A 12,123-nucleotide genomic window follows, 5' to 3' on the forward strand; every position below is an offset into this window, starting at 1 on the left:
GCCCCAACGGATAAAGGAGTGGTTCTGCAGGTGGTGACCACAGACCACTTCTCAGTTCCTATGCTTCCTGGCTGATGTTTTGGTCACTTTTGAATGCTGGCGGTGCTTTCACTCTAGTGGAAGCATGAGACGGAGTCTACAACCCACACAAGTGGCTCAGGTAGTGCAGCTCATCCAGGATGGCAACATCAATGCAAGCTTTGTGCAAGAAGGTTTGCTGTGTCTGTCAGCGTAGTGTCCAGAGCATGGAGGCGCTACCAGGAGACAGGCCAGTACATCAGGAGACGTGGAGGAGGCCGTAGGAGGGCAACAAACCCAGCAGGCAGGATCGCTACCTCCACCTTTGCAGCAGGAGGAGCACTGCCAGAGCCCTGCAAAATGACCTCCAGCAGGCCACAAATGTGCAGTGTCTTGCTCTGAAACGCGCTCAGAAACAGACTCCATTGAGGGTGGTATGAGGGACCGGACGGTCCACAGGGTGGGTGGTTGTGCCTTAACCAGCCCGAACCACACGGCAGGACGTTTGGGCATTATGCCTAGAGAAGCACCAAGAGTGGACAAATTTCGCCAACTTGGCGCCCTGTGCTCTTCACAATAAAAGCCAGTTCAACTGAGCCAGTGACAGACGCAAACAGAGTCTGAGAACGACTGTGGAGGAACGTTCTGCTGCCTGCAATCCCTCCAGCATGACCGCGTTAGTGGCTGCGTCAGTCAATGGTTGGGGTTAAAGAAAAAAGTATTTAATAAGAATATTTCATTCATTCAGATCTAGGATGTGTTATTTTAATGTTCCCTTTATTTTTTTGAGCAGTGTATATTTCAATCCCTTTTTAGATAGAATTTTAAGGCAGCAAAATGTGAAAAAAGTTCAATGGGGTGTAGACATTGTCAGGCACTTGCACCAACAAGAGTGGTCAGAGACAAATGTGACTGTCATTTAGTTGTTTACTGATCAGTCAATGACGTTATGTCAATGACGTTATGTCAATGACGTTATAAAAACAAAGAGAGTCGCACACTCCATATGTATAACCTCTCAGTAATTGATTGGGTAAAAACACACCAAAGTTTTGGGCATTCACTGTGCCTTCTTCAGGGTAATGTCATGAATGCTTAAACTCGGTTATGTAGACAAACAGTGCAATTAGTGCAACCAATGACAATAGTGAGGGGTGTGTCGTAATTGCTAGGTTGATCAGAATGAATTGAGCGAAACTGTTAAAAGACAATAGCCCACAGCTTATTGAATATATTATTGAATTGTTATCATTAGCATAACATTAGCATCAACATACATCGTTTCATTTAATGTCACCCATATATTTAAATATTTCCAATTTCACTCAATGTTTTTGTGACATGTATTCTTTTGGTTCAACCATAATGCACAATAAGCATCATCAACCGGGGGAACATATAGGGTGTACTCCGATAAGCTGGAGAAAGAATGCATTCATTTACAAGACCTGTTCACAGACAATATAATTGGTCATAAGAAGGGCCTGAGATCAAAGTCAATATTCAGACCACTAGGGGGTCAATTTTTTAAGACAGGATATCCTGTCTCCCTTTGTAGGCTTTCCCACATGTACAGGTGATGAGATGGATTACTCCCTTTGTCTTGCATGAGATGATACCCCTAACAGGGATTTTTTGACATATGTGGGTGTCTGAAGAAGGATGTTTTTGTAGTGCTATTGCACTGTGCGCAAGAGCCACGTTTGTAGTTCCCATGTGGAATGGGTGTGAAGAGTGGCTGAGTGGGCTCAGGGGGCAGGTCAGATCTCATGAAGCTATCCTCAATATTGTGACCACGCAATTGCACTGTTTGTCTACATAACCTGGTTCAAGCATTCATGACATTACCCTGAAGAAGGCACAGTGATGCCGCAACGTTGGTCGTTTTTTTAACCAAATAAATGACTGGGAAGTTATATATATGGACTGTTCAACTCTCTTTATTTTCATAGCTTACAGTTTAACAGCTTATTCTCTGTCAGCACCTCTACGCTAAATCATTTTCTCTGGGTGTGCGCCAGCTCGTGCTTTTTATTATGTCAATGACGTTATGTCAGTGGCGTATGTCAGTGGCGTTATGTCAATTATGGCTGGAGGGGCAAGTCTAAGACTTGGGGCTAAGTCTTACCTTCCAAATCTGGTGACTAGTATGCCCACCATGAGGCTGCCCACCATGCCCCCGATGGCAAACACAGACACGGTGACAGAGTAGAACAACGTAAGCTTCTTGTCGTCCAGGCCCTTTCCGTTCCTTGCTACCATCGTCTGGTTATAGAATGCCTTGATGTACTGGGAGAGGAGGAAGAAAGAGTCAAACATACCGTAGATACCATGTCAAGTCAGAAGAAATTGCTAGAAGCAGACACCATTGTCTGGTTGTAAAGCTGCTTTATCAAATCAAATGTTATTGGTCACATACACATGGTTAGCAGATGTTAATGCGAGTGTAGCGAGATGCTTGTGCTTCTAGTTCCGACAGTGCAGTAATATCTAACAAGTAATCTAACAATTCTCCAACAACTACCTAATACACACAAATCTAAAGGGGTGAATGAGAATATGTACATATAAGTATAGGGATGAGCGATGTCCGAGCGGCATAGGCAAGGTGCAATAGATGGTTATCAAATACAGTATATACATGTGATATAAGTAATGTAAGATATGTAAACATTATTAAAGTGGCATTATTTAGAGTGACATTGTTTAAAGTGACTAGTGATCCATTTATTAAAGTGGCCAGTGATTGGGTCTCAATGTAGGCAGCAGCCTCTCTGAGTTAGTGATTGCTGTTTAGCAGTCTGATGGCCTTGAGATAGAAGCTGTTTTTCAGTGTATGTACTGAGGAAGGCGAGGAGGAGAAAGGGTAGAATGTAGATAAGGAAGTCATATCCAGACACTAGTCTAGAAGTGATGGGATCAACAGACAATACCCAGGCTTTTATTTTCTAACTATTTACATGTGTGTCTTTTGGCATCGTTACATTTGTCTGTAGCATTTCCGTTCCCTTTTAAGAGAGATTATGAAGGAAAATCTATTTTCACTCAATTTCAGTGCAGGCACATACAGTGCATTCGGAAAGTATTCAGACCCCTTCACTTTTTCCACATTTTGTTATGATACAGCACCACAAAAGACTCAAGGGTGTAATCGCTGCCAAAGGTGCTTCAACAACATACTGAGTAAAGTGTCTGAATACTTATGTAAATAAGGTATATCTGTTTTTATTTTTAATACATTTCTAAAAACCAGTTTTTGCTTTGTCATGATGGGGTATTGTGTGTAGATTGATGAGAATTTGTATTTATTTAATCCATTTTAGAATAAGGCTGTAACGTAACAAAATGTGGAAAAAGCCAAGGGGTCTGAATACTTCCCGAATGCACTGTACACCTGGCTATGCACCTCCTTTCCTGTCCTCTTTTTCTAATACTGGCCTCTCTCCTTCTCTAATGACGTTATTGTCTCTGAATCAGCGTGGTGTTACTATTATGTAATTCATTCATCTTCTTCCCTCTGCCTCTCTCTAGCCATAGCTGAAACAGAGCAGCAGAATACAACTCTCTCAGTGGAAGAGACAGACCTGGGTTCAAATACTATTGGAAATCATTTCAAACACGTAAGCTGGGCTTGATTGAGCTTGCCTGGCACAATGGAACCAATGGGATAGTTACAAAAGTGCTAAACTCACTCATCCGACAATCCGGGTAGACTAAAACAAGCTGGCAAAGTATTTCAAATCGGATTTGAACCCAGGTCTGTGAATAGACACTACAGTCTCGTGACAACCCATTTGGCAGGAAGGAGGGTCATTAATGGTCCTGATTCCCCACCTGACTTCCACATTAGTGCCAAAAGATTGCCACCGATTTGTTGGTGAAGTGTCGGCCAGTTTTTCCTGCTTGTTTTCCAGATGTGAAAGACTAGGTTGTGTTTTGGAGCCGTGCAAATTTCTAATTATACTGTATGTCCACTGGGGAATTTGAAGCACGGACAATAAAAGGAGGGAACCAACAATTGGAGCAAGGGATTGTGTGACAGGGATGTAATCGATAAACATTCCTAAAATGGTTATAAGAAGAGGGCGTGGACAGATTTGACAATGGAATTGAAATGAAAAACATTGCAATATCCATCACTAAAGAAAACAACCCTGTCATCATCATCATCCCCATCATCTTCATCATCAACCACAAGAACAGTAACATCAGGTATCCATGAGACAGGGAGGGTAGCATTTTCACTCATTTTACCATGGTCATGTACGGCCTGATTTGCCCCAGTGTCTGGGTTACATGCTGACCAGACCGGACACGTCGCGTGCGCGAGCGTCACAAAATACATTTAGAAATCCATGTTATTCAATTATTGCACCCACACTGCTCGCGCGCTCCAACGAGCGTCTGCGATGCCAAGGGCTAAATTAGAACTCCTTTCTATTTCTGACGCAGATCGCGGTGAAAGTCCTGCATCTCCCATATCCTCATTGGTTTATAGAAGCAGGTACCCACGTGCCATCTCCTCATTGGTTATACCCACGTGGGTGATTGAAAGACGAACTGTTTTGCAGGTAGTCGTGGTAATACTATGAACGTTTAGATGCCGATCACCATATAAGTTCAACGAAGAAAAAGCCTGGAAGGAGGAGAGATGACTAGAAACGATTCGGTTGGCCGTTTTATGTGTGGATTAATTTTGTCGGAGTAGAGGCCCTTGTGCAGTTCAGGTAAAATAACAACTCAATGTTTATATCCCAGGACAAATTAGCTAGCAACAGCAAGCTAGCTAAATAGGACAAATTAGCTAGCAAGTGCAAGCTAACTAGCTAAATTGCCATACATGTTTAATGCTTTTCGACCTGTTCCCAAATTAATGTCATTGGTTCAGAGTTTGTTTTGATATTTTAACCTGCGTGTCGTGACCGCGTTTGGTGTGGGGGGACAAAATAAATGTATGCACGATGGCACACGCGAGCAGCCGGTTTGGGTTCCATGTTATTAGAGATGAGTATGATGCGTCTCTTCTTTAACGCCCAGGAAGCTCCGATTCAAACTCCCATTAGACAGCTCTGCAAGCGGCCAGCGGTGGGTAGCCTAGCGGTTGGCTACCAAAAGGTCGCTGGTTCTAATACCCGAGCCGAAAAGGTGAAAATCTACTATGACTGACCCTGTAAAAAAATTATAATAATTCACTGCACCTATCCGGTGTGTAACAATAAAACATATATATTTTTTCCATGTACAAGCAACCGAAAAAAAAATGCCTATTCGGCACCTCCAATCACTCATTAATGCGATGCAGAAGTCAGAAGTCAGCTGAATAAATTGGAGGTGCCGAAAATTTTGTTGTACAATTTTACGTAGACCTTTTTTTTCTAACATACTGGCCGTAACGGGAGTACATTAAAATAGTTGATAAGCAAAACACCATATTTGGTAACAAACGTATTTTGACATAGGCTTGCAGAGCTGTCTAATGGGAGTTAGACAAGAGACACGGCATACTCATCTCTAACCCAGAGACACTGGGCTGATTCAACTTCAGATACCAATAATTGCTGTAGAAATGTGCGATTATATTGTCTATGGAAGTATACGTCAATGGCCATTGTGTTATGTTTTTATGATACCATTTTGTCTCCTGTAGACAAATCAATTTAGCTTATAAGATCCCAAGTCTAAGATGGAAACGCTCTGCAGTAGCAGGCCTTACAACGTCAACCTTTCCCATTGTGGAAATAACACGGTCTAATGTGAGGCTGACTGAATTGACACAGTTCACACTGAACCGGTTCAACCATCCAGGTCAAAACAAATCGACCACAACCGGGAAATCAGGCAACAAGACTCATGGCTCGGCTCACGGGTGAAGTTTCCCCTGGGTACAGACGTAGGACCAGCTTCCCCTCCCCTAATGTAAACGTTAACCAGTAGTGGGGGAAATGCAAAAATGACCCCAGATCAGCAATTTCACACTACTCCCATGACTCTAGATGCGAGGAGAGTAGTAACACGGCGTGAACAGAATACTCATGGTGGTAAACTAATACAATACATATGGTGTCTTAGTTTGTGTAGCTCCTATGTTATAGTCCACTAACTGCAGTACATATGTACTTATAAAAAGGATAGGTCCGGTCATGGAGTCTGTATATTCACAATAGGCCTATTCCTGTTGACTGTATGTATCTCACTGAAATTGTATATTTCCCTGTTCACAACCATTTCAGTGCATGTAGGCCTGCAGTGTCTAATTGCATAGAGATGTTACTGTGGTGCCTCCTACCTCTGCAGGAGAGTTGACGACGGCCAGGTTGTAGCCATAGAGCATGGAGCTACCGAACGAGGCCAGGAAAGCCACGGCCAGCAGCGACTTGGTGAGAGACTAGAGGAAGGAAAAGATGACACAACATTAGGAGATGCTGTACAGGTGTAGGGTCTTCATTTGATCATCCTGTTGCTCCAGGATTATTTTCCTGCTGTGAGAAACTGTTCAAATTAAGATCCTACAGCTGTAGGAAGTAGGAACACTGCAAAACCTGATGAGAAACAATTTTATCATACAATATGACCAGGGCCCAGGGTTTTTTCTGAGCACATATACTGACCAGGAAAACCCCTAGGCCCTGGTTACAGGTTATCGGGTAAAACCGAGCCCTGGTTACAGGTTATCGGGTAAAACCGAGCCCTGGTTACAGGTTATCGGGTAAGCAACCCGACGCCTGGTTACAGGTTATACGGTAAATACGGGAGCCTGGGTTTACAGCGTTATCCCGGGTAAAACCGAGCCCCAGGTTACAGGTTCTCGGTAAGACCCGCGCCCTGTTACAGGTTATCGGGTAAGGGAACCTGAGCCCTGGTTACAGGTTTCGGTAAAATCCAGCCCTCGGTTACCACGCTTATCGGTATAGGAACCGGCACTGGTTAAGTTACGGGGTAGAAACGGCGAGCCCTGGTTACAGGTTATTCGGGTAAGAACCGAGCCCTGGTTACAGGTTAGTGGCGGGTAAGAACCAGCCCTGGGTTACAGGTTCAGTTCGGGTAAAACCGCAGCCCTGGTTTTTTACAGGTTATTCGGGTAAACCGAGCTCTGGTTACAGGTTAAATCGCGCGTAGAGCAACCCCGAGCCCTAGTCTACAGGTCTATTCGGGTAAAACCTAGCCTGATTACAGGTCATCCGGGTACAAAACTGGCCCTAGTTACAAGGGGTCCTATCAGGTAAACGGCCCTAGTTACAGGTTATCAGGTAAACCTCAGGGTCCTAAAAACACTCTTAGAAAAAAGGGATCAAAAATATATTTGGCTGTCCCCATAGTGATAACCCTTTTTGGTTCCTAGTAGAACGTTTTGGTCCCAATGTTGGGAACCTTTCCACAGAGGGGGTCTACATGGCGACCCGAAAACGTTCTACCTGGAACCGAAAAGGGGTTTTCAAAGGGTTCTCCAATGGGGGACAGCAGATATAAGCATTTTGTCGTGTTCTAGATAGCACAATAAGTCTGATCCAATATATCTATGATGCGTTTCATTAATGGAGTCCATGTGGTTGTAAGCCTAAGTGTTGGGAGCAGACCCGTACAGAACGTGGGACTGTAAATGGACGACAACAGGTCGTGGGCATTCAATAGAAAACATACATAACCATAGTTCATTATGCTTAATGATGTTTTAAAAAATCAACCGGTTCAACATAACCAGCTTTGCTTCTGTGATGTTACCTGGTACAGAACCGTTTTCAATAGGAAGCTGACCTCGAATGTAAGCTACATTACAATGGTTAACAGTATAGTATTATTGATGTATTTGGAAGCCTTAAACTGTCGGTACTGTCCGATTGATGCCAGTTTGGATAAACATATCGTGCAATTCATTGTTAGAGTGAAATTATACAAACTTTTACTGTCTACCTAGGCTCACTTTTGACAATCAACCGGCGCTGCCCCACAAAATGTGTTGCTATAGCTTGTTTGCAAACTCTCGTGACAAATCGAGTAGCTGGCATTGTGCTTTGCAAGATTTTGGGTGTCCGAGATTTAGTGCGCACTATGACCAATGACAAGCATAGTGTATACGGGTGTCAGAATCTGAAATGGTTTGCAGGGTTTCAGTTACTTCCTAATCGTGTGAAGCCGGATTTAGTATGGGTTATCGAGATTGTACATGGATTTCGCAATGTACAAGCGTTTTAATACATCATAAATCAGCGCAGGCGTATGGCGTCTGGAACGGTGGGGACACAGGCATGGGCTGTACTGTACTGAACCTTGCGCGGACCTGGGTCATGGTTCATTCGGGCACTGAAAACAGAAAATAATGGATTGAAAGAGGGGAGGAAACCTGGACTTGTTCCAAGTCAAGAACTACTTGTTTTCTTTTCGTTGCAAAACTTTTTCATTATTAAATGCTGTTGCCTCTGAATGAATACATGCCCTGGTTATAAGCCGTGTGGAACATCGGTCCATACCCTCGATATTCGTTGGAAGCTGCCCGCGCTACCGAGCTGCCAAATACCGAATTACTAGATACACGTTTTCATTTGCTTCGTTTTTCTTCCCAACCTGGTGTGCAAAAAGGCTTGAGGAACTAATCAAACACTACACGATAGTTCTAAATCATAAACATCTAGACATTGTTATGGACCAACTTCGACGTCTCAAATTAAAATTATCTCTAAGATGTAGAAGGTTCGACAGAAAATCCCTTTACAGGCCAAACTCTATTGCTATCTATTCAGAGTGGGACAGAATTCAGAGTAGGCTAATAAAGCACAATAACTACCAGAATCTTTGTGTCAGCATACAAGATAACTACACTAACTTAATTGATGGCCTGCAATGGCTTCTTGATAGCTAGCTATAAGGTTGGGAGATTGGGAACCTACTGTAGCTGGGCTAGCTAAAGCCAACTTCGTAACATATCTAGGCAGCTAGTAGTATTACAGAGAAACACCACAAAATTAAAACAAAAAATATTTTGTCATTTTAAAACAGGAAAAATCTGAGGGGGCACGTGCCCCTGTGCCCCTATGGGCATGACAGCTCTCCATAAACTGAGACATACTAGGCTAAGTGAACTTATTCCCCTGTCCAGATGCTGAATTCCAGCACAGCCAGCTTAACTGACACCCCCAGTACACAGGGTCAGTAGCTGAGAGAGGATTTAACTACACCCTACTAACCAAACTTCAGCAGGAGTACAGCAGAAAGCAACAGAAGCTGCCATTTTGCTTTTGGGAAAGTCAGGTATGGAGGTGAATGGTTGAGGCATAGTACAACAAGAACACATAAGGACAAGAGCTAAAATAATGATCTGAATATGACAGGCTACAACTCCACAGCAGGTGTACAGTAGTAGCCTATTACATGATTACAAACGCTCAAGATGTACTCATATTTATATTGAGTGAATGAATAGACGAGTGTAAACCAAGTACCCAGGGCCATTTTATAGTTCCGTATAGAGTTCATAGACTCAAACCATCCTGATGTAAATGTATTAACATAGATGAGATATGGAGCTCAATCCAGAACAAAAGCTGTCCTTGTCTAAACTGCCTATAAAGATTAGTCAAACACTTTGGGGCCTACCACTCACGTAGGTTTGAGGCTTCCTCTATCTTGCGATCATCGTAAAACAAACAGGCAGACAAGGCCCTGATTTCAGAGAAGTTAGGGTGAACAATAAAAAGCATAGTGGAGCATGGCTAGCCTGGGAACCTAATTCAATCTTCTTAAAGGGCCAGCGGGAGAGACTAACAGACAACCACACATGAAAATAGCCGAAAAGAGACAATGCAGCATTGTAACATCCAATGGGTCGCTCTAGTCTTCTGACAAGCCTGGATTCAGTGGCTGGTATTGAAGTTCATAAGAGGCTTTAACTATCTTAAAAACACATATTTGTTTCCATTAAAACGTCACGTTACTCTGTACCTCTTTCTGAGTAAAACGTTGAAGAGGTTGCCACTTATAAGCTCAAGTTGCAGCAGTTAATGTCTGATGCTTTAGCTGGTCTAAGATGAGCTGCATTCCTTAGTGAATTGAAAGCACTGGCTGAGAGATGAAATGCAGAGAGGTTAATTACCACCGCAGCAGAATGCACTGCCAGGCGACAACAAACACATGCACAGTAACTGTGTTGGGCTCGGTTTTGAGTCCACACAATAGGCCAACAAACTGTTGCCATGCCCATAAAGAAAAATAATTCATCTGAAAGTCAAGCATATCTATGATATAAGCCATATTGTAGCGCTACCATATATTCTCCATAAAAGGGAAATGCGCAAGCGTCGCTTTATAAGGATCAAAAATAATAATAGAAAGCCAGTCTATTTCCAGCGTGTATGTATCTCATATTCCCTATATAAAAATGGAAAAAAGTATACTTGTAGAGAAGGCACAACTGTTGAAAAAGTGATGAAAAGAAAATCTAGTCAGTCTTTGTATGAAATAGACAAAAATCTAGAGGAATCATCAATAAGCCAATTATCAAAGCAGGATTCAACACTTACCCCCACACATTTCCACTCTTCTGCTAATAAATTTCCTCTGCCATCTATGAACTCATCAATAAATGCTCCCCCGGTTTTTCAGTGCGGTTTAAGAGAAAGGAATGTTTATCCCACAATACTTTTTATACACAGGCATCTCCCATCCATGTTATTTTGGGTGGAAAGAGCGGGTTTTGAATGCTGACATAATTGAGAAGTTGTGAAAGCTTCTGCCCACCAATCCGCGGAGCACAAAGCCTACAGGTCCCTCCCAGTAGCAAACCAACCTCCTTGGTTCTGCTTGACGGACTGCAGGCCATCACATGATGGTTGTCAGCGTGACTCTCCAAGGCGAGGGCGACTACCATAGTGAATTCAATCAGCTTTGCCTCTGTTAATGTGTTAAGAGCCTTCTGAGAAAAACCGACTGGAGGTAAAACTCATAAGTGCATTGAAAAAAAAGACCTAAAAGGACAAAAATGCTTTGTGCTAGTCTAAAGTGTATTATTGTAAAAAATAAAATAATAATCACCAACATTAAAGGCCTACAACCTACAATGTCCTTCATATATTTAGGCTATACATCATTCTCAAATTGTCATTCAGTAGACACTGTAACAAGTGCGCTGAGAGTCGGAAAGCAAGTTCAGGGAGCGAGTGTTTTATTTATTTTTTAAGAAACAATGAACACAAACAACACACCGACATGAAAGCGGAGTCAATAACACCTGAGGAAAGAACCAAGGGGAGTGACAGATATAGGGAAGATAATCAAGGAGGTGATGGAGTCCAGGTGAGTGTCTTGAGGCACAGGTGTGCGAGACGATGGTGACAGGTGTGTGGGATCATCAGCAGCCTGATGACCTAGAGGCCGGAGAGGGAGTATATGTGACACACTGATTCATAAACATTGTAGATAGGCTAGCCTACTATACATATCATTTAATGTATCAAATTAAATCAAATGTTATTGGTCACATACACATATTTAGCAGATGTTACTGCGGGGTAGCGAAATGCTTGTGTTCCTAACAGTGTAGTCGTATATCACAGTTCATGTACAGTACCAGTCAAAAGTTTGGACACACCTACCCATTGCAGGGTTTTTGTTTATTTTACTATTGTCTACATTGTAGAATAGTAGTGAAGATATCCAAACTTTGAAAAAACACATATGGAATCATGTAGTAACCAAAAAAGAGTTAAACAAATCAAAACATGTTTTATATTTGAGATTCTTCAAAGTAGCCACACTTTGCCTTGATGACAGCTTTGCACACTCTTAAGATTCTAAAATCAGCTTCATGAGGTAGTCTTTTCAATTAACAGGGGTGCCTTGTTAAAAGTACATTTGTGGAATTTCTTTCCTTCTTAATGCGTTTGAGCCAATCAGTTGTGTTGTGACAAGGTAGGGTTGGTATGGCCCTATTTGCTAAATGACCAAGTCCATATTATGGCAAGAACAGCTCAAATAAGCAAAGAGAAACAACAGTCCGTCATTACTTTAAGACATGAAGGTCAGTCATTCTGGAACATTTCAAGAACTTTGAAAGTTTCTTCAAGTGCAGTCGCAAAAACCATCAAGCGCTATGATGAAACTAGCTCTCATGAGGAC

The 12,123-nt window shown here is 42.5% G+C and overlaps 1 protein-coding gene across 1 annotated transcript in view; it reads right to left on the bottom strand.

Annotated features, from left to right (window-relative positions):
- LOC112074751 (solute carrier family 2, facilitated glucose transporter member 9) overlaps positions 1 to 10,876 on the bottom strand; it is a 33,297-nt gene extending 22,421 nt beyond the window's left edge. Inside the window, exons 1-3 of the mRNA XM_070440649.1 lie at positions 10,796 to 10,876; positions 6,305 to 6,403; positions 2,147 to 2,307 (exon numbers count right to left, since the gene is read on the bottom strand). Coding sequence (XP_070296750.1) covers positions 2,147 to 2,307; positions 6,305 to 6,403; positions 10,796 to 10,876 — 341 coding nt within the window. The remainder of the gene's footprint in view (positions 1 to 2,146; positions 2,308 to 6,304; positions 6,404 to 10,795) is intronic.
- Positions 10,877 to 12,123: the final 1,247 nt, after the last annotated feature.

This window comes from Salvelinus sp. IW2-2015, unplaced genomic scaffold, assembly GCF_002910315.2.
Source record: "Salvelinus sp. IW2-2015 unplaced genomic scaffold, ASM291031v2 Un_scaffold2796, whole genome shotgun sequence".
Classification (NCBI taxonomy): Eukaryota; Metazoa; Chordata; class Actinopteri; order Salmoniformes; family Salmonidae; genus Salvelinus; species Salvelinus sp. IW2-2015.